The sequence below is a fragment of the Dromaius novaehollandiae genome, chromosome 1, assembly GCF_036370855.1.
Source record: "Dromaius novaehollandiae isolate bDroNov1 chromosome 1, bDroNov1.hap1, whole genome shotgun sequence".
NCBI classification, from domain to species: Eukaryota; Metazoa; Chordata; class Aves; order Casuariiformes; family Dromaiidae; genus Dromaius; species Dromaius novaehollandiae.
The window spans coordinates 28,187,750-28,211,309 of record NC_088098.1 but is presented as its reverse complement, the minus strand read 5'-3'; the positions used below and the strand labels follow the sequence as shown (position 1 = coordinate 28,211,309).

General features: G+C 37.8%; 1 protein-coding gene across 5 annotated transcripts in view; it reads right to left on the bottom strand.

Moving 5' to 3' along the window:
* The window catches only part of PNPLA8 (patatin like phospholipase domain containing 8), a 42,688-nt gene extending 19,352 nt beyond the window's left edge, over positions 1–23,336 (bottom strand). Inside the window, exons 1-8 of one of the 5 annotated variants that reach the window (XR_010388065.1) lie at positions 23,115–23,336; positions 20,852–22,068; positions 20,310–20,459; positions 18,912–19,063; positions 16,264–16,358; positions 9,648–9,819; positions 4,940–4,997; positions 1,982–2,176 (exon numbers count right to left, since the gene is read on the bottom strand). Coding sequence is in view for 4 of the 5 variants with exons in the window: in XM_026117713.2 (XP_025973498.2) it covers positions 1,982–2,176; positions 4,940–4,997; positions 9,648–9,819; positions 16,264–16,358; positions 18,912–19,063; positions 20,310–20,459; positions 20,852–21,976 (1,947 nt within the window). In the remaining variant the exon portion in view is untranslated. Of the gene's footprint in view, positions 1–1,981; positions 2,177–4,939; positions 4,998–9,647; positions 9,820–16,263; positions 16,359–18,911; positions 19,064–20,309; positions 20,460–20,851; positions 22,069–22,699; positions 23,075–23,114 lie in introns of those variants that run through there. The other 4 variants (XM_026117713.2, XM_064507865.1, XM_064507855.1 and 1 more) reach the window with 4 other exon arrangements.
* Between the last annotated feature and the right edge of the window lie 224 nt (positions 23,337–23,560).

Sequence of the window (23,560 nt, the reverse complement as noted above, 5' to 3'; positions counted from 1 at the left end):
AGCTCCAGAGGCTAAAGTAGTTCCCTTTCTAGTTTTGCTTGACCAGATGGAAGATGACAATGCTTCAGGATTTTGAGCAGTGCTTTGGAATATATGATGTATGACTCCATTTTCAGCTTTAAAAAACAAAAAAGTTTCCTTCTATGCTTATTTCAGGCGGTATTTGATTAAAAAAAAATATATATATATGCTCTTAGGGCTACCACATGCACCCTACCAAAAAAACCCCACACACACCAGTGGAACCACCCTACTCTCCACAGGATCACCTCTCCCCCAGCTTATGTAGAATTTTGGTGGTCCTTAATTTATATAGCTGAATATAATTAATCCATCTCCTTTCCATCTCCTCATAAATGTTAATTCAAAATACAGCTTAACTTTTGAAATTATTATTTTAAACTATTATATACGTCACGAATATTTAATGTTTTTGCAATGTGCATGCGAAGTTACCAACACACGAACATGGTCGCCATTGACTAACATGTAAAACTAGATAAATTCATCCAATCTAACTAGGCAAGCTAGAAAAGTATATTATATTGTGAAAAGTTATCCTACATGGAAAGAAAGATGCTGCGAAGATAGACAAACAAAAGATGTCTCAAAGATTCTGGAAGTCACACCCTGCAGTTTCCTTAAGTAGTTTTACTGTCGCATATGCTCACACTTAACTCTCCCGCTTCATCAGTCTAGATAGAAAATGTGCCCAGACTGAGTTTCTGTCAGATAGAAAATGTGCCCAGACTGAGTTTCTGTCACATTCTTTAGGAGAATGTTATACAGCTAAGTTCCTGAGAAATTTCCTCCCAAGAATGTTCATTTTTCTCAGATTAAATTCCAGCTTTATTGCCTCTGTATCACTGCTTCTGAATTTTTCACTACTTGATCTTACACTTCTTATTTGTTACCTAAGCATTATTTATGCACATTACACTTTGCTAATGAGTTTACACAGCCTTTTAATGGACACCATGAGAAATGCAGCACATGATCCAGGTACAACTTATTACTCAAAATGCGCTAATGTCACTTTCCAATAGTTAATTCATCTGATGGGATTAGCCTTAATACAGTTACAATGTAATACTGCTCTTTAATTCTCTTAAATTAAGTAAGTTCTCTTTAAATTTAGGGGATAGAATCCTATGCTTTCTGGAAGGGCCTCTTTAATCCTTTCTGTCAGAAATCTGCAACACTTTTTTTTTAAAAAAAAAACAAACAATAAAGTTTTAAGTAAATATATACTGTAAAAAAGGATTCTTTTCAATCCAGAGAACTGGGGAACAAACAGTGAACGGGCACTGGAGGACGAGAACACAAATGTTAGAGAAAGCTACTAAAAAAATTAATTTCCCTTCCTCTTTACTGCTCAGGATCATTAAAATGGCATTCTCTGTTGATAGGAAACATAACTTCATTCTCAAGGATTTATTTTGCAGTTGTCTTCTAAGTGCAATTTTACTGCCACAGCATCTCTTACTCTTTTTGCTAGCTCAGAACCAAGACAGAGCTTCACAAGCAGTAAGTGGAGAGAATTAAAAGTAGAGTGTAAACAGAAATTGTGCACTAATAAAAGTAACACTGAAATGCCCAATTTGAATTTTTCACACTTTTGTATTGTTAGATATTAAGTTATACCATCTGTTTAGTGAAATACTGCTGAATGAAACACCAGTTGTAAGCAGGAAGTCAGAGGCAGTTTACAACTCATATAAAGTTTCCTCCCCGGCAAAGAAGAAAGGGACAGCAAAAGAACTCAAGTTTGTATTAACAAAATGAACATTTTAAAGCCTCTACTCTTTCTAGTTCTGCAAGGGCTATGTAAGCTAAGAATTTCCTTTCTTGTTCCTACCTATTCTAGACTTTCCATCTGCCACTAACATAACCGGCTTATTTCCGATTCAGAAATTCATACTTTTTTTTCCTCAGGTATAATGTTGGAAAATATTTATATAAGGAGAAGATTTCAACTTACCTGATGAAGATCATTACCCAAAATATATTCCTGAAAGTAACCCGGTGCAGCTGATGAGGCTCTAATGGCCTGCCATAGTTTATACTGACAGCCTCCAATATAATGAGACTTAACTCCAGGAAAGTGATTGTAGTTTCTAAAAACAAACGCTTTCAGCGGTGTTCCTCTGTTTACAATGGTGCTCACCGCAGCCACCTAGTAAAGTTAGGAAGATTTGATTAATGACAAATCTCCCACATTATGAAATTCAATTTATACATTAAATCTGGAATCCTACTCAGGCTATATTTTGTTCACTTTCATAATGCCTATTTAAATTAAAAAAAGTAGAACATACATTTTTAAAGCACAAAATGATAGCTTCAATTATTGCAGTGAAGAATGATCTGCAAAAAGAAGAATGCATTTTTTCAAGCACACCTGGGGAAGAGGGCAAAGATTTAGTTCTGATTAAGTTCTGATCACATGAAAATGAAGACTTGCTGAAACCATAACAGGTGTAATCTGGTAATAAAACAATGCTATTTTTTCCATTATATTTCTCTGTAATCTGAATTTCATCCAAGTTCACTAAGATATAGTCCACTATATTTAACGTTATTCAGTAACAATTAAAAAAAAATTTACCGCATCTATGAATTTGTCCTTATATAAAGTTTGTCATAGTCTATTGCCATTCTATTTGTAAGATACAGAAATAGCTTCCTGCGGAGCTCATCTCCACTTCTTCCCTATCAACTTGAGTCACAGCTGCAAAGTTTTTAAGATACCTCCTTGCAATCTTCCCCTAGGCCACAAAAAAAAAAAAAAAAAAAAAACAGAGAAGCTTGAACTAGACACAAACAGCACCCTGAATTCTTCTATCATAAGAATAAAGAACAGCACTTGTGGGAAAGACGCTTACTCTGTTTTGTTTCTAAAATGGGAGAAGACAGCAACTAGAAGAACATAAAGACTCAACTTCCTACCAACCTTCTATTGGCACCTCCAAGTACAACAGTCAGCAGAAAACGTCTTCATTGCAACACAGGAAATGACATTCTGAAGTACTCCCTAAAGAAACTGCTATTTTTAACATTAAATTATTTCTACTGGCTATTCTGTTTCTATCAATATCCATCCACTGACACGTAAACAAAAATGGGATGTCAGATGTAAAATTAAAAAAAGTTAGCTTTTTGAAGCAGTCAAATTCAAATGCTGCAGAAAATATTAAAACTAATTCTCCATATACATGATGTTTGCTACACACATAATATCCTACATATTTATTTTAATTAATCATTATTTCAAGTTCCTATGGGCTCCAGAAAGAGAGTCTTAATTGATGTGAAAAGTGCACTAGAAGTAAGCCTACGTGCAATTCTCACAAGTTAGTAAACAGCAATGTAACAATGGCATGAAATATATGTTAGAAGTGTAAACTCAATTTTTTTCTCCTAGGAAATAATTACTTATTGTAGCCCCTCAGTTAAAGTCCCAAATAGCCATGAAAAGCTCTCTCCAAGGCAGGGGGGCAATGACAATCATACATAAAGGCTTTCTAGTTTTTTTTGTAAAGACACTGAAATATCTTTAATAAAAAGCCACGTACGTAATTCTAAGTGGAAAAGCCAAAATCATAATGTCATGAATCAAAACGTAAGAGTGCAAACATCCACATACTTTACAGATATAATCACATGGGGTGAGAGTACTTATAATGACAGCTGAGTATAAGAATGTGCAAGACCTTTTAGCAATGATGCACCCAGCCTGGTTGGCGCTGTTTAGAACAATACTCTTTAGCAGACAAGTGGGTGCCCTATTCTGTATCTTGTACTGTTTTATACAGCAGCCTTTCTTTTTGTGAAATACTACTCAACAGCACTAGCAGCTGATGCTGTGATAACACTGCATTAATTTCCATTCTTCAACTACATAATTTTAAGTAAATCATTTAATTCATAGTAAGTCTGTATTTAGAAAAGCAAAAACAAAGTAAAACTTCAAATGAAAGTGAGGAATGCATGCACATACACGGTTTGTACTCCATTTGATGGAGGAAAAAGTTTTCTGTTTCTGTCAGAAAGAGGGTCTGGTTCTTAGCAGTACTGAAAGCAATAAGAAAAAACCTCAGAGAATTTAATAGAAAACTTACAAAAAATAAGCCTCTTAATGTGATAATTCCCCTGTATGTTTCCACTTCATGATGCAATCTAACTTGTAAAGTAATAAGCACCTTTTGGAAAGATCCATCTCTCAGTGAATCCAGTAACAGCAAAGATCACAAAGCTGTGCATTTTATTTTGATTTTACTGTGCCCTGTTAAAGAGCCACCCTTGCCAGCACTACAAAGTGGTTACCGTAATTACTAGTTTCAACTCTATTTATATACACATTTTATTACTGAAGAACATGGAAGGAAGCCAAAGAGACCAGTTCAAAGATAACTTCCAAGTCGACATAGGACAGCTTCTCTCTCAAAAAGTAACATGCCAGTCCAGCCTTTTCATGTCCTCATTTTAGACATGGAATAGGAACACAGTCAGACAAGCACATGTTTCTATGTTTAGAAAAATGTTAATGTCTTTCATTTAATAGCAAAGCAGTGAATATAGTGCTATGACACCAAAACACCTGTTAATTACAGATTGTTCTAAAACATGTGCTATTATATTTCTCTTCTTTCCTCACACTCTATCCTCCACCAAAAATAAAATACCCTTGCTTTCTCATCTTTCACTCTCATGCTGCTGCTGTATATAATACCCCTCCAATTAATTGGTGCCCTTCAGATGATACAGAAAGTAGAGATCTTAAGGCCTGTGAATGTGACTGGAGAAAACCGGGTAATCTAGATAAAGGGAAGAGCGACTCATTTTTCTCACTACACAGTAACAGATCGCAGCTGCCATGACAGGATTTCTGCGTACCAATGAAATTCTCCTACATAAAAAAAAAAAGCTCCACCCTTACCTTTGGACATTTGGAATTTCTTGCAGTTTCAATAAGAAGATTTGAGCCCATTCTTTCTCTGCAAATGTAAAAAAATTGAAAATGCTCCATCAGTTTAGCATCATACAAATACGAAACAAATAAGTCAGTACAATACAAGCATTTTATCAACCCTAATTCTAAAATTTTGCATTTAAAAGAAAGAAACCTTGGATTTCAGTTTAATGATCAGATTTCTGCATTTGACTTCAATAGACCAGTATCTCATATGTTCTAAGCTGTTGGAAATAAGTCTGAAAAAGTGACTGTGGTCTCCATTCAGCCACTCACTTAATCACATACTTGAGTAATCCTACTGATTTACAGTGAAATACTTCCTGGGAAAAAAAAGCACTTTGCTACATTTAAGAATCTCAAAATCAATATCCTTATCAAAAAAGTCTTATAGTGATGAAAATTGCTCTCAAACTGTTTACCATTATGAGAACATAAACTAAGAACAGAACACACTATTCTGCATGATTTAGAAGAAAATGAAAGCATCTTCATTTAATTTTCCACAAAGACAATTCAACACGCATTTAACATCCCCTTTTGAGGGGGAATTTTCTCATATGTATAGGTTATCATAAATCTCACGGCTATTAGATCAGAGAAACAACACTACTGATACGAAATGTAATTTATCATCACATCAGCATTAGGGTCAGTATTTCAAGAACCGACTACAAGGTAGCCCTCCTGCATAATGCAAGATATTGGAGGATACCAGCATAACAGCTAACAATCTCATATCAGCACCTATTTCAACTTCAGTTTGCTTATGGTAAAGGTTTAAAAGTCTACAGAGATACAGAGTGGGTGCTCCTCCATAAAAATTCCAAATAGGATTTAATTTAAATAAATAAATTTAGCTCTAATATCAGAAGCTTTTCCCTTGCCCTCATACAGACCCCACACAAACACACATGGTGCATTCTCCTTTTTCTGCCATTTCCAGTATTGCCACACTTCGTAAGTATGGTGATTCCATCTGCTGCTGCTGCTAAGAGATCATGCATCTATTGCTGCAACTACTGTGACAGTAGGTAGGAGCACCTCCACTGTTAAGAACAATGACTATCCACCTAACCTGGTGAGGTCAGAAGACAGAAGATTTAAATACATTCAGGACTCCTGCCATTGTAGCAAGCATTTGGAGGTAGGATAGTTTACTGTTCCACTAACAGATATCTGTGCTAGGGGGATGGCTGCATAAGTGCACTGGAGAGGGAGGAAGGGAGACAACCTATACTCTTATGATCAAAGGCTGCTGCTGACACAATCCTTACATCAATAGCTCTGTTTTATTCAATTTTTGGCCAATAAATGCATTAATTCCAATCTCACAGTAGCTAGCCAGAAGGGGAAGAGTGCCACCTGCATTCGCTAATTATACAAGGAGACCAAAGCACACAAACCAGTAAGTAGGAATAATCAGAAATGAAAGATGAGATGAAGAGAGGTGAGAAGCAACACTTACCTACTGACTTGCATCATTTTGATCTACTTCTTTCTAAATACCTGTATAAGATTTTTTTTTCCTAAATCCTGATTGCAAAGATCAAAAAAAAACTTGCATAAGCAATAGCCACTGCTTAATTACAGGAACTGTCTGACTGAATCAGGTTATTTTCTAGAATCTTGCTTCTTAGGAAGATCAGCACCTGATGATTCAGAAGAGGTACAAGAAATCCCTTAAACTATTACGTAACTTTTAGACATTAAGGCCTAAACAGTGAAGTTTAATACTGGTTCCAAAGTGATTCACCAATCCAGATAGGATTGGTGCACACAGAGGTTTTAGTCCCACCAATTTCACGGAAAGAAATACAATTTACAATCAAACAACTGGAGGATAACTCCAGTTCACTGCATCTCCCCTATAAGGAAAGGCTGAGAGCTGAGCCTGTTTAGCCCAGAGAAGAGAAGACCGAGAGGGGATCTTATCAATGTATACAAATGTCTAAAGGGAGGGTGTCAAGAGGATGGGGCCAGACTATCTTCAGTAGTGCCCAGCGACAGGACAAGAGGCAATGGGCACGAACTGAAACACAAGAAGTTCCATCTGAACATGAGGAAAAACTTCATTACTGTGAAGGTGACAGAGCACTGGAACAGGTTGCCCAGAGAAGCTGTGGAGTCTCCTTCTCTGGAGATATTCAAAACCCACCTGGACACGATCCTGTGCAACTTGCTCTAGGTGACCCTGCTTGAGCAGGGGGGTTGGACTAGATGATCTCCAGAGGTCCCTTCCAACCTCAACCATTCTGTGATTCAGTGATTCACAGGTTTTACTTTTATACCATTTTTATATCATATTCACTTATTTGCATCTAAAGAGTCTTGTAAATATAAATAATCTCATCACCATTGTGACTAAAGTTTTGAGAAGGATAATTCTAAGAATCTCTCACTTCCGAGAAAAAGTGAACTTTTTTTTTTTTTTTTTTTTTTTTTTTCAGAAGAACACATTATCTCCTTGAAGTTGCTCAAATTTAACTTGATATGATCCTGAGCAACCTGATCTAGTATTGAAGCTGCCCCTGCTTTGAGCAGGGGGCTTGGATCAGGTCATCTGTACAGGTCCCTTCCAACTGAACTTATTCATTGACCCTATGTTACACATTTTTCATCTCTAAATTACGGACTGCAGTATTAAAGCAACACTCGTGTAAAGCAATTAAAATATGACCTTTCTTGTTACCTAAGAAAACATTGCATCTTCCATATGATGCATTTTTAATGTTAATTCATAAAGGTGTACTTCCCATGACAAAAGATTAGCTAATTTTCTATTTTACTATTGAAACAAGTAAAGAAACTTTCTTATGTGCAGTCTCATTTTTAGGTTAGTAGACACAATTTAGTGTCTACTAACAATTTAATTTAATATCCATCACCTGAAAGAAGAATATACATTATTTGTCTCATAGTCTGTTTATTTCTCCGTCAGTAAGAGATGCCTGCCCTGTAAGAGTTAGGGTCAAACACTTAAACTGATTTTTTTTTTTTTTTTTTTTAAACTCAGTAATGTAACAGTAATTGAAAAACAATTACCCAGCAAATTATATCTTGGGGAGATAATGCTATTCCATTTCTAGCAAATACTGTAAACACTGTCTATACTGCAGAACACAGGAAAGTTTCCCAATATGTAAGTACAGCCCTAATACATTTTGACTCCCTCCGTGTTTGAAGACACTATTTCTATTCCATTCCTCACCTTCCTGAGGCCAGCATAAAGATCAACTGCTCACCAGTTCAGGCGACAGAGGCACCAGAACGGTAGCATACACTACAGACCAACCACATCTTTCTCCATCTACCTGATGACTAATACATATCCAAAGAAGGAAGGTCTTCCTGCAGAAAGAACTGACATTCATATCAGGTGATATAAAATATACCCAAAATAAACTAAGGAGCAAAAGGAGTACTTAAAAAAAAAAAAACAAAAAAAAACACACACACACCATCAAAACTAAAGCATATCAGCAGACCTGCCTGAGAAAGCTTAGGGGGAAATCTGGGAAATTGTGTTTGGCTTAGTAGGGAAAACTGATAATGTGTCATATTTAAAATATCTGAAATATGCTTGTCATTTCTAATAAAAGCTGCATTTTAAAAAAAATAAGCAGCCTTAGTTCAAAGGAGATGCCTTCTGCTTTGATAATTTCATAATCATTTTATGACCGAACACCACTAAAAGCAGCAACACTGACTTTATGGTACACTTCCTCAGGTGTCAGCACAAACATTTGTGTAGTGCAGTAGTGACAAAACTACGGAACTGGCTAAAACCCACCTAACTCACCTGGGGAGGTAAAATACTTCCCTCCTTTTTCTGCCTCTCCCCTGCCCTCCCCTTCCCCAGCCCAAGTTTTAACTCTAATCAGTTCTCTGACCTCATTTGCTGACTAACTACATCCATACTTAGGTTGCCACAAAGGAGGTGGTGTGGCACAGGGTTTGGAATGAGCAGGTTATTTAAGTTCTTTCAGTAGCAGTGCCAACTTACACTGCCGCAGAAACTATGACAATAGTTCGCTGAGAATTATAAACAATGAAGCTGTATTAACATGAATGGAAATGAATAAAAGTAATAAAACTTATGATAATTTCTTCCAGTGCTTTTTCCTAATTATGTACTAATACACTTCCATACAGATATATGAACAAATATATTTCATTGACAACTTTGACACAGTAAAAATATTTTTTCAATGCAGTCATTGTAGCTCATTTTCGATTTCAAAGAACGAGGTAATGTGCAAAATGCCTCACTACTGCAGCTAAGATCATAAATCCTAGTAGGGCATATCATTTAATTTTTTAACACATCTCCCATAAGGAAATAAGGCACAGCAAGTGGCTAGTAAAATTTGTAATAGACCTATATAATAAGTCAGATCAAGCAGAGCTGGAAAGCATACAGGCATATAATCATAAATTAGTGTACTAACCCTTACTTTATTCCCTGGAAACAGAAATCATTACATTAAAGTCTTCCAACATTTTGGCAAATATAAAAACAGTGAGCTATTTCAAAAGAATGAGAGCATATACTAAACCTTTTTAATTGTTTTAAGAATTTCTTTAACAGTGAAACATAACAGGACTGAAGACTCTCAGACATCATTAATAAATTATTTTTCACCTGATTTTTTTTTTTTTTTTAAATACTCACTTGAGCATTTTTTCCCAGATATCGCTGTCATAAAAAGCGTGGCTCCAACCCATTTTGACTGTTCCAACAATGACATTCTGCTTAAAAACATCTGATCCTAACTTGCGATACAGTTCTTCACATTCATCCAGAGGGATATGGAACAAACCCAACATAAAAGCTAATATAGCCCCTGAAAAGAAATATTTTGAAATTTACAATATAACCTGGAATAACTTTATAAAGATGGATTACCATTTAATACAATTCATAAGTTAGGAGAATATCTACTGTAAAAAAGAAAGATCAATTGGCACAAATCACTAATTTCTTGCTCAAAGATCACAAACTATCTTTTAAGAGGGTGTATTCAAGATAGGGAGCATTTACTTTCAAAGACAAAATTACGAAAGGTTCAAAAATGGCATTATTTTACTTCACAGATTTCATCTTTGCAAAAAATATATGGCAGATAGCAACTGAAATCCATTGCTTTATTTGGAAAGAGATAAGTAAGAGAAATCTAGGACAGTTACATACTGTGGTTTTAAAAAAAGTATTTGGAGCATAATGTTATCTGGCAAGCTCATTAAGTCAGTAAAGAAAAATTCTAGGAAAATTCTGAAAAAAAGAAGGGAGTTTTGACTGTTTTGTAATACATATATTTGCAATCATTCATAATGATAAGTCATTCATACATACTGCCATCTAGCGTGTGCCTAGAAAGAGCATAATCTAGTCCGGAAGGAACAAAACATAAGAGTATCTGAAAAGCATGCTTGCAGAATGCCATTGAACAGACTTTGGAAAATTACAATTAATGCATCACTTCAACTCTTAGGTATATTAGATATATTAGTATATTAAATTGGAATGGAAAGCTTACACAAACTTTAAATTTAATTGTCAAGCACTGGGAGAACATGTAACTACAAGCATTAGAAATAGTTATGGCATAAGATTTTTCCAATTTGGAAACGAATACAATGTGTCCAATATATTTGAATAAAATAAATTTAAAAAAGGAGTAAATACTTGAAATGGAGTAAGACTAAAACACACACACAAATAAAATTACAGATGAATTTAAAGAAAACAGGACTACTAAACTTCTTTCTTTCCCCCAAACCATACTACCATAATGGCAGAGTGTAACGGTATTCACGGTATCAACTTTTAAAAACGTAAAAGACATCCTTAATTAATTAAAACCTGGGCTTACTTGACACAAAGCTTTGTTAAAAGAAACTTACCCACCTGCCAAATTACAAAATGCCTATGTTCAAAGACCAAGCATCTATCCAGCAGCAAAACACAGTTTTCCTGAATCACACAAATTCTCCATTGCCTTCTTTTCCTCTTAACTCTCCAGCACCAACCCTATAACATCACGCATTTGTTATTTTGGTCAAAAGTTTCCAAGCCAAAGGGCCAAAGTTCATACCAAGTGCAAGCTCATCTTCCCTTCATCTCCTAAGAAACAGCATGTAAAACTGCAATCCATGTCAGCACACAGTGGCGTTACACAATAATCAGAGGTAACGTACACATTAAAGGGCTTTGCTGAAATCTGTTGGATTTCAAGCAAGACAGAAGAGCAAGGCCAAAACTCAAAGATACAGACCAGCCTATATTAAGTGGTCCTGATAAAAAAATCTCTGATACTTCTACCACATCCTGCTCTGTATCACAAATTTCTACACTCCAGCCATCACTTGAAAGCCAACATTTTTTGGGGGGGAAAAAAAAAACAAAAACAAAAAATAAATCCTGAAAGGCTAAGAAGCATATGTTAGAGAACGTAGGGATACAGTTGGATAATAAGACCTGAGACAGACAAGAGTAACCTGAAAGTAAAAAGCATTCCTTCCTTATTCAGGACTGGTAAGGCTTCAGCTGAAGTACCATGTCTGGATTTGAGCGATGTTCTTCAAAAGAGGGCTGTGGACCCATTAAAAAAAAAAAAAAAAAGACTCAGGAAAACAAGGAGAGGTCTGGGAACAATCACAGGTCAAGGAAATATGCCTCTAAGGAAAGCCTGAGTAAACTGGGTATGACAAAAGCCTTTAAAAGCACAAGAGGCTGCTGCAAAGAGAAAGGAAGGAACCTGTTGTCCATGTTCATTGCAGGGATAGGAAGAAACAGTTTTGAACTGTAACAGGAAGATTCACACTAAACATTTGGAAAAAAATTTCAAATATAAAGATAGCAGAGCACCAGAACAGATAGGATTCAAAAATCTCAGACAGACGATCATCAGCAGTGAAACAGGCATAACTGATCCCACCCTGGAAAAAAGAGACAGCCTCCTAAGGAGACTTCCAGCTCTGTAATACCATGACTTGACTTTAATGAGTTTTCCGGAAAGAAATACTTCTTTGAAGGGGAAGTTGCTCGAAATGCATTTCAAAATTAGAAAGAAACCATGGGGGGAAAAATTCATCAGCAGAGATGCCAACTTTGTCTCAGGAGGCTCCCAATCTGCAATTCACGGAAGGCAGGGAGAATACACTAGGGGAAACTATCTGTATATGGTTCTTAACATCTTGAGGGGAATATTTTGGGATAACGTTCTTATCTTTCTAACATCTTATATTCTATAAAGACAAGATGCTGAGCTAGATGGAATGATCAGGCTGATATAATATGGCAGTTCTTAAGACTTTTTTAGCTGAGTTAAGAAGGAAGAGTTTTACAACAGCCTGGGTACAGATTTCTGGAGCTCACTCTAATACATTTCAGAGATGGAATGCAACAGCAGGTATGAGAAGAAGTGTCATGGCATAGTCTTGAGTTTTGTTTTGTTTTTTAAATAAAGTATTTGGCCATGAAGATTAAGTAGGTTGTGCCTTTCCTTGTTTACTTAACCAGCTTTGTCTCTACCCTGAGCTGCAGCCATCAGAACTTTCCCAGTAGACACTTTCTCAGGTGCTCCTTGAGGTTCTGGACCATAGCTATTTTAGACATTTCCCAATCATGTAAATATTTGGCAAATGGTGGAGAAAGGCCTTAAATAGGTATTACAGGAAAACTGAAACTATTAGCAAAGCAATTCAGGCTCTCTTTCTTAGTCACAACATGGACAAACAATTCAACACAATCACAAACCGCACATGGAGAACTTGCATGCATCTAGCACTAGCAGCAAACTGCACTGAACCACCAAATCCCCAGCCACAATGTACTTCCAAAAGAAATATCATTAACTTATCACGGGAGCAGTGCTAAAGATGTCTTTAAGCAAGACCTCTTGTCATCAAATGTCCTCTGCACTGCCACACATGGAAAAATAACCAATAACTAAGTAACTTTCAACAAGTAATCATTTAATCTAGTCTCTCTACCAGCAATCTTAAAATTATCTTCTATTATCATTCCTGAGCGTGAGAGACTTGAGAAGTGCACCAGTGATCTTGGATTAATTCTATGTATCATCATGGAGAATACCGTCACAGAGCTATGAGGCGGCCAGGAAGCAGAGCAAGAAGTGACTAAGCATTCCTAGTAGAAAAAGTAACAAAAGTAACCCCACTGTGCAAGTCGTTGAATGGAGAGAAGTCTCATCTCTCACAAATCTGTGTACACAGACTTCATACACATCCAAAACTGACGATTACAAAGACCAGTGCACTTCAGATGTCCTCACAGTAAAATACACCAGAAAACAAATGCTTGCAAAACCTTTCATCACAGTATGTCAATGACCAAATCCCTCACAGGAAGGATTTGAATGCCACTAATTATTACATTAATATGGAGATTTAGGAAAAAAGTGTCTTTTTGCAATTCTTCAAGGAGGCTAGCATATTTGAAAATGTAGTAGTATGTACTTTGCCTGATCACATGATCTTGATGCTATAAGCTGCTCCCCATGATCGAATCAAAAGCACACCCTTATTGAGAAGTGTCTTTCTGACTTATGTATTTGGACACCGAGTGAGTGAGTGAGTGAGGAAGGAAGAACAAGCTACATCCACAGCTTCCCTACAGATAAGAAGTCCTCAGCAGGTTCAATGTTGTGTACGTCTATGAAAGCACATCATATTCTACAGAGATCAGCGATAATCGCCCTCACTTACAGAATTCTCAGGCAGCTCAGTTCATGGGGCAATGGCACTTCCTGCTCTCAAAAGATCTTGCTTTCATCCTTGGATGTTTGCACAGAACAGGCACAAACTTAGTACAGAATTCACATTAACTTGAATCCCCATTAAAAAAATATTGAATATATATCTATTTTTAATTCATCCGACATCACTGCATTTCTCAGGCTCACAGATTCTCTGATGCTTCCGCGTCCAAGAATCATGCTCACCAATAGCCTTGTGACCTAAATATGCAGGGCCCACCACAGCAACCCCTGTGTGGCTGTCCCCGTTTGCTCCCTATGACCACCAGTGAAGAAAAGTACAGCGAAGCTAACTACAAGGACAGACTCTGTGATGCTGAAATCTTTACAAACTGATTCTTTCTAAATCTCAAAGGAAGGATGGCTGAAGGATAATAAAAGATAAGAACAGCACAGCACGAAGAACTGTAATATCCAAAAGGTATTCCTCCTATCCTTTAATACATCACTCTTGTAAACTACAACTCATCACGCTGCTAGCTTCTACAAAACCAATTGCTATCTTCTTCCATCCTGAACCTAGTGTATCATCAATGCAAACTATAATGGAAAAGTGAACTGCTAGCACAAGCCGACAGTTATGTACTACCTTTCCCAACTATGTACTGTCATCTGCTGCAAGTTCAACTAGTGCAGACAAAAGCTTGCTAGAGTAAGTAAAGCTTAAAAGAACTTAGGGAGGCATTAAAAGAACTTGTTAAGTATTTATTAGCAGTTACAAAAAACAGAAAGCTGGTGAGAAGAATTAAGTCAGTTCTAATCAAAGTACTGGGCTCAAACTGAGTAAGAACACTGTTTCTATCAAAGATTAAAAAAAAATCTTAATCATGATTAAAGGAAACATTAGAAAAGTGTTTTGTTAGTGAAACTATCTTCCAAAAGAAACAACACCTCACTGCTAAAATAATTTACATACAAATTCTTCAAAGACTACTAAGAACGTAAAGCACAGAATCACACTGCACCCACAAATGAGTTCAGTCTAGTAGACCTGAACATTCTCTCCTTCCCTACAATTTTGACTCTAGTAAGTACATCTTTGGAAACACAGACTGCAATATAACTACCTGTGGTGATCCCGTGTTTAAAGTATTTCAGAATTTAAAATTGTATTGGAAGATAAGTTTAGTGCAGAGAAAGTGGAGAAGGTGGGTTTCTAAAGGAAACTGAATTGCTGAACTACGGCATTATGTTAGACATCAGTATTATGCTGCTACTGGTCTGGCATCATCTCCAAAAGACATTAATCATTATGACCTTTCTAGAAGAAACTTATGCTTTGGAGCTTTTGCCTTCTGAAGGAGAAGCAACTTACCAGTGAATCAGAGTAATTAAGGTTGGGAGGGGCCTCTAAAGCTCATCTAGCCCAAATCCCTGTTCAAACAGGTTCAATTAGAGCAGGTTGCTCAGGACCTCATTGAGCTGAGTTTTGAATCTCCATGGATGAGGATGTGAAACCCTGTGTGGGCAACCTCTCCCAGTGTTTGACCACCCTCACAATGAAAACATTTCCTTATAGCTAACTGTAATTTCCCTCATTTCAACTTGTGCCTGGTGGCTTTTCTCTTACTATTGTGCATCTTCAAGAAGAGTCTGGCTCCACCTTCTCCACATTTTCACGTTAGAAACAGCAATAAGGTCTCTCCTTAGCCTTCTCTTCTTAAGGGTGAAAAAACCCAGTTCTCTCACCCTCTCCTCATGTCCCATCCTCCAATCCCCTGACTGTCTTGGTGGTCCTGTGCCAGATTTGCTCAGTATGTCAATGTCTGTCTCATACTGGGGAGCCCAAAACAGGAGGTACAAGGGTCAAGTAGAGGGTCCTCAATGTGCTGGGTATATTCGTGTTAATACAAGCCAGTATGTGGTCTGCTTTCTTTGCTACAAGGGCACAATGCTGGCTCATGTTCAACTTGTTCCAGCAGAAGCAGGTCTTTTTCTGCAAAGCTATCTTCTAGCTAATCAGCCTCCAGACTGTACTTTTAGGTAAGGCTATTCCACCCCAAATGGAGGACTTTGTATTTGGCTCTGTCAAACCTCATGTGGTTTCTGTCAAGCCATTTTTCCAGCCTCTGAATAAAGGCCCTCTGGTGTACTGACCACTCTCCCTAATCTGGTATCATCCACGATCTTGCTAAAAGTGCAATCCATCCCATTGTTTAGGTCATTAACGAAGACTTTAAACAATATTGGCCCAGTATCAATCCCTGAGGAATGTTACCTTATTTTTCTGGAAAGCCCCAGAAATATCTAATATCTTTACCTCTGTGTGCAAAAGGAGGCTTTCATATTCACTGAAAAATGACAAATCAGTTTGCCATTTTAGTTAAAAGCAACAAGTACATCATGAATCACTCTAAGAAAAAAGAAAGCCTTTAGAAATCACACCTGTATTTTCCCAGCTTACACTCGAAGTTGGAAACCTGGCAAATCCTTCAAAATCTACATTTGTCTTCAGATGTTCTTCTACCATATTCATAGCAAAATTCCAACTCGTCGATTAAGATTTACCTGTGCTTACACCACAAATGTAGTCAAAAAGATGATGAACAGGCTTTCCCGTAAGTTCCTCTAGTTTCCGTAGAGTCTGAAGCGCGACTAAACCCCTGGAATGTGAAAACAGAACTTCATACACAGTGGTAGCTTTATCTTATATAGCTCTAATTAAGTCCACCTTTGCTTAATTAGAATTAATTATAACTACTAATAACTACAACCATAAGAATCCCCCTGAAGACTTCAGGGATCAAAGGAGCAATTAGAAATGAAAAAAAGTATACTAAATATAAGTGTCAGGCGTGCTAGAAAAAGTACAATTCAGTTTCAGTGCTCAACAGCTACAACTATATTGTTTTGTAGCACAGCCTGAGGAATGTTCTCCTTCAGGGGATGCAGACTCAGGATCAATTCTGGCTGCATCCACACTACATAGCACTTAGCCCTCACTCTCTGCAGACCCACACAGCACCCCTTGCGACACAAAGACAATTATTTTTCTGTATGTTTTTCCACCTCAATTCAATGTGTCCGAAATAACAGGAGAGATGTGCTCCAGCCCATGACTTGTGCTTCTATAGCACAAAATTGAGAGTATCTGTTGCATGCCTGGAGGCATGATGTGAGGGCATGCAAGGGAGCAAACTCTGCTGGAAGAGCACTGGGGGATTGTGCAAGGCAGGAGGAGTGCCAAAGCAAGTGCACCTTGTCAGTACTTTCTGCTGAGAAGGGCCTCTCATGCATGCTATCCCTCCAAATCTGTCGAGGCTTGGGCGAGCTGAAGAGCTAGTCAACCCAGTTCAAAACTATAACCAGCTGAAAGCTATCAGTTAAGTAGCACAATAATCAGTAGCCAGTGCTCAGGCTCACTCTCTGGATGTGCTTCATTTGGTGGTACAGGCGTAGCTATTGCTTTCAAAACATAAGATGTCCTAACGAAGACAACTGGGAACCCAAAAATCCACAGCGAGTTTTTCAAGATACTGTTCTGTAAAACATACTACAAAGAACACTCCTCCATTGACAAGGAGGCACACAGGAAAAGAGAAGAGTTCTGTATTTATAGTATCATAAAACTAATATGAATTTATTAACAATCAAGTGTGTACTACCAAGCTGTCTTCATATTTTACTGGGACAAAATAGTATCTTTACATTCAAAAGTACAGAATACTTCTTTTAGAATAAATTTGAACTTGGATATTTTTCATAAATACTTAAATTTAAAATATTTTAATAGTAATTATACACTGCATTAAATAACACACTAGTCCCATATTTTCAAATATTAGTGTTTAGCACAAACACCAGATTTACAAAAAAGTCAGTTCTGATTAATTAAAATATGAATGCAGTACATATGAAGGCAACTATTTCACATATCTGTTAGCAAAATGCTAATATGAGAGAAGGTAAATTGCAAAAAAAGTCCTTATAATGTCACTCCCCTAGAAATCTAACAAAATAAAGTATTTTATTTATATATAGGCACATTATTATTGAAAACTAAACCAATGAGCATGCATTATAGTTCCTCTGCCACAGACAATACCATGATGAACTACATTTGCTCAAGGCTGAAACTTAATTTTACAGCTCTTATGTAAGCCTGCAGGACTAAATGAAGCATGTGACTGAAAACATGCACAGTATCATGCTATTATCTGCAAAGAATTAATCTTTCTACTTGCTCAGAACTGTGTATTTTACACTGAACTTTTAATCTCCAATTTAAAAGGTGATGACTTTTGGAAAATATCAACAAAAATAACTTTGAAGTTGTGACACAATTTATTCCTAAATGAGGACAAGTAATTTTGATGTGAGTAAATAAATACCATGGAGAAACAAAAAGCTTGTGAAACTGTTTTTGACATGGTTTTGCAACTGCAGTAGCTTTGTATTTCAATTCCTATCAATAAACATTTGTGATTCAGTACATAATTGCAAAGCAAATTTCTTCAAAAATGCTTGAAAACACAACTTTTTGTAAGCATCAGGCTTAAATCTAAACACACATGCTTTTCGTACTACTCTTTGCAAATTGTGGTAGATGCATAAATTCATGCAAAACTACAGTCCAAGTAACTAAGGACATTTGGGGGGTGCGTATATAGATGTATTCAAGAAAAAAAGATGCTAGTTGTAGGAGAAGTATAAATCAAGAGCACTGGTAGCACAGCTTTTGCCACTAGCCTGTTCATTCTTTCATGTGAGACTAGTGCTGCTAAGGTAGGCCACCCTCCAGAAAGATTTCAGGAACATTTTTGCATTATTAGGTGAATACAACCATAGAAGTATTAACTCATTCTAGCATTTCACGGTCAGTTTTGGATTTCTGAGATCAGTATGAGCAGTCTGATCCAAATAAGCATTTAATTTATTTCCAGAGAAGAAAGAGCCAAACCAAGAAGTACTTATGCATATAGTTAACCTTAAATAGATGAATTATTTCAGCCTCATGGCACTAATGATGCATGGCTGTTTAAGCACAAATACACACAAAAATAAGTATCCATGACTTGCATACTCATCTGCAACAGAACTGTAAATCATAAATTGCAGGTTTAGACAAAATTATTGAAGAGAAACTGAAATTTTATTAGGAGTTACAGTACAAGAAAGTCTAAAACAAAAAGAAAGAAAACACCCCAGAGTTTTACCTTGTTCCTCCTCCATCAATAGTGAGTACTCGAATTCCCCAGCCTTTCACAGGGTCTGTATATCCAATTACAGCTAAAGCCTCTCTAACAGCAGCCTGAAGACTTTCATCATTTGCCTGTCTCAGGCGCAGTAGGCATGGAATTAATTTTTCCTATAGTTGAAATGAAAAGTCTTTGTAATTATGCAAACGTTTATACCAAAAGAATCCAAATATGAATTTACTAGTTTGGCATTTAAGTGTAAATGTAACATATTAGTTAAAGTCCAAAAAAGTATTTTTAAAATATATATTTATTATCTCTATTTTGAACAAAGGATGGAAAGAAAGGACTTCAATACAATGTAGCTCCCCCCGGTCTTATTTTCAATGTAACTTCCTATCAGAATTAAACAATCAAGGTGAAATTTAAATCTTTCTAAAGTAGGTATAGAAACCATACTTACCAGCAGTTTAGTTTTATTAACATTAATTTGTTACATTGGCCAAATATCAACTCAAATATCAAGTATAATGAGTATCGCTAGAAGCCTAGATTTTGCTGAATAAGTATCACAGTTTTAAAATAAGTGTCTTCAAAGTACATTAATATTATAACAAAATAAAAATTAAGTTTTTTCCTCACACTAAATAATTCCTAAATTTACAATTACTCTCACAAAAGCATTCAGAAGATTATAATCAAGATGGAAGTAGTGAGTATACTCTTTTCATAATAAAATAATTCTTAAGAATTATTCACGGGCATGCCCAAACCATAGCCCTGCCAGGACAACTCATCTGGCCTGCACTCAGGTCCCAGAGAGCTCTCTTTCAGCAATGCTGCAACCCACATCATGCATCTGTCACCTCATATAGAAAAAGACGTGGGACTGAGATACACTGGAATTTGGCTAGTACTGCTAGAATAATCTATTGCCCACCTCACGCCCTCGCACTGTATGTAGGAAAGAGAAGGTGTAGGACTAGATTACACTAACTTATTTGATGATTAGTCTCCACTCCTCTCTCTTCAAAGGGAGCATGCAAAGAAGAATCAAAACTATTGTGCATATGTAGATCAACTGTACATTCCCATCTGGTCTGGTCACTTGCAAGAGAGGACACAGTGTATGACCTTCATCTACCACTACAATAACCTATATTATTTATCCACATGTCAATGCTGTATGCTTCTAAATTTAATATACCAATCTTAAGAGTCCTAAGCTCTTCATAATTTACACATAAATCTGCTTGAACTAGCTAAAAGAGTAGCTATAAAAAAAATTGTAATCTTTACAAGTAGAAAATATGACAAGTCACAAAAAAACAAAACAAAATTAAAATTTCACATCATTCTATAACAGTTTTTCTATCAAGTACTTATTGCTTGCCCAAGCATAATAATTATTTGCACCTTAATTGCAACGCCTCTGCTCTCTGGAAATTCCAGAAGATGGTAAGTCAGTTCTTCAACCCTGTTGATACAGACTCTTCGATTAGAGGATCTTCGTAGGGCTTGAACTAAAGCCCGAGTCCTATTATCAATACTCACTCTTGCAATAATCTAAAAAAATACATACAGAGAACATAAGAACTACTCCAATAATACATGCATAAAACTTGTCAAGACTAATTCCAAAGGGTTATTTTAAGAATTCTCAGAAGTAATGGACAGCATGTTGTGCTAGAGATCTGTTACAGGCTCCAGATAAGGGTGTCTTAAAAGTACGCACCCAATCCTTTGTTTGTTTGTTTATTAGGAAATAAATAAATCAGGCTCACAACAACGTTACACCAAATAATCTAGCTCCAGTATTTCCACTTGAAATAGATAGGCTCTTTCATAGTCCAAATATTATAATTTCAGGGTTGCACTGAAAACATAAAATTACTATAGCAGCTACAACATATATGTATACACACACACACATATAAAAACACGAAGAAAAGACCTGCCTTTTCTCTCTGAAGAGACAGTCGCTTTTCCTTCTCTTCTGCAGTTTTAGTCTCACTTGTCTGGTCCTCCTCATCTTTCTCAGACACTCCTTGTTCTAGCTGTTTACTCTTCACTTCTGAAGCAACTTTTGCATCAGATCTTAACTTGGGAACCAGCCCACCAATGTAGCTGTCTACAAAAGCTTGTACACTATTACTGGGATATGAAAGGAAGTTTGCAATACTTTTTTTAGTGGAAACTGGAGGAGCAGCATTTGTTTTTTCAGCACCCAGAGTCTCTGCTTCAGGAAGTAACGTAGCTGCTGAATTCACGCTATTTTCTTCACTCATTACAGTACTTTCTGGTGAATCAGGCTTATCCCTCACTTCACTTTTAGAGTCCTGTAATAAAGCATTCCTTTTTTTCTCGTGATCCATAACAGAACTATTATTAAAGTACCAGTTGATATGGTCTGCTACAAAGTTGTAAGTCTCTCCAAAATTTGTAGAGAAGTAGCTTATATGAAAGAGGTGGCTTTTAGCATACGTTGAATCTTCTGGAATATCTTCGTTAGTACCACTTGAACTTATCAATGCAGACGCCAAGTTTTCTTCTTCACGAGTGGATTTCTTGGCAGCTAGGCCACTGTTGCAATCTTCCTGAGTTCTGGCATCTGTGACTTGTTTATCATTTTCTAGATTTGCCTTGAAGTTATTTTCATCTGCATTACTTTTAGTTGTTTTTCCCAGAGTACCCGAGTGTGGCTTTAATCGAGCTATCCGTGAAACCAGTTCACTGTGAGTGCCAGACACTGCTTTTGAAACAGATTCTATAGTACTCTTGATTCGTGACATGCGATTGTTCACTTTTGTAAGTCCTTTGGAAGAAGAAGTTAAAAGTTTAGAAACTCTGTCATAGAAAGGGTCATGGCTGTAAACGTGTTTGTTACACCAAAGTGTTCTGCTTCTGGCCCATTTACATTGAGGTCTGTTTGTATGAAAAACTCTAAGATGAATGGCATGATTTATCCTCCAGGAGGGTTTAGGTCTATACAAATAGAGGTATTTATTTCTTTGCTTCCACCAAAGACTTCTTGGGTTAATCAAGAAGCACAAATATGTATCTAAAGATAAATAAACTGTCATTACTTATAAATAATTACACTTCCCACGTGTTGCTTGTCTACTTCATTCCAGAAAAAATAATTCAAAAAATAAGTCTCATATCATGGTGTTATCTGAAATAGAAAAGAAAGGGAAACAAAACAAAAAAGGTAGCAAGTTAAACTAAAATCTAGGAGTTGTTCAAAGCAAATGTGACTTCTTTATCCTTCTATTAAAGGCGGAAAACATTCAAATCAAACAATCCCATGGGAATACCTACTGCTCAGGACATTTGGTAATATCATCTTAACAACTTAATTTCAACGTGTTCATCCTAACATGTCAGTTTAAGTCCCTCTTGCACAATATGCAAGACCTGTCAAAAGCACGCAGTGGCATATAGAAAATTCCTAGGTAGGTTTTCTAATAAGCGGAAAACCATCTCTTTGACAAGTTATCTCATGCAAAGAGACCAAATTTCAAATGAAACTGATACCGTATTACTAGTCCATTAACAAACTCCTCTCAGAGGAGGAAGTGCACCAATTCTTCGAACAAAATTTCAGTAAAAAGCCACAAATGAGTTCATTGCAATGTCCCTGCCCTAAGAGATAAGAGTAGCACAGTCTTAAAATTTCTTCATATAAATAATCCTAACTCTACATGAAAAATACAGGCATTTCAAGGGGGGAACTGAGTAACCTTAAACATTAAACAAGAGCTGAACAGAAACCTCAAGAGCAAGTTGACTTATCCGTTACTTACCTAAATGACCAAACTCTGACCTTAGCCCTCTCTATGTTCTGTGAAAAGTGCCACAAGAGGTCAGGACAAAATCCGTGGCAGCTGAAGCCAAAGCAAAAGCACGGGCGATATAACTGCAGACGGATGTTTCATTACTTACTGCTTCCTCAGCGGCAGCCTGAACTTAAGCTGTTTCTGTCCTTCTACCTCGGTCGCACCGGTCCAACCGGGCAGCCGGGCGCTAGCCTACCTCTACGGAGCGACCCGCGCTGAAGCGCACACACGCACAGGCCAGCTGTTCCGAGAAGCGGAGCACCTCTTGTTTGTACCCTGAGCCGTTTCGCAGAAGCGATTTCGAGAGCAGCCGCGGGACCGGGGGGCCGGGCCCCTCGCTCGGCCCCACCGCGCTCCCCGCCGGCCCCGCCCCGCCGCCTACCTGCCAGGAACGGCTCCCGCAGCCGGGCACCGGGCAGAGCCTGCCGCCCTCGCCCGCAGGGGCGGCGCCGAGGCGGGTGCCCCCTCGCGGAGCGGGGCCCAGGGCGGCGGGACCAGCAACAACGGCCACGGCGACACCACGCAGAGCAGGAAGCTGGGCCGCACCCCTGCGCATGCGCCCCGCGCGGCACGCCGGAAACAGCTAAGGCGCACACAGCCTCGCCGGCCGCCAGGGAGAGTGACGGGCGGGGGGCGTGACGTCAGGGGGCTGGGCGGGGCAAGGTTAGGGCCGCGGCGGGGTGGGGGGCGGGGAACCGAGGGCGGGCTGTTGCGGCTGTGCGCCCTCCCGGTGACGCAGGTGAAGGGACCGTTGGGACGCGGGTCCGTCACCGCCGCGTAGCTGTGCCCTGGGCATGTGTCCCCCTCCTCCCGCTTCACGTTTAATAC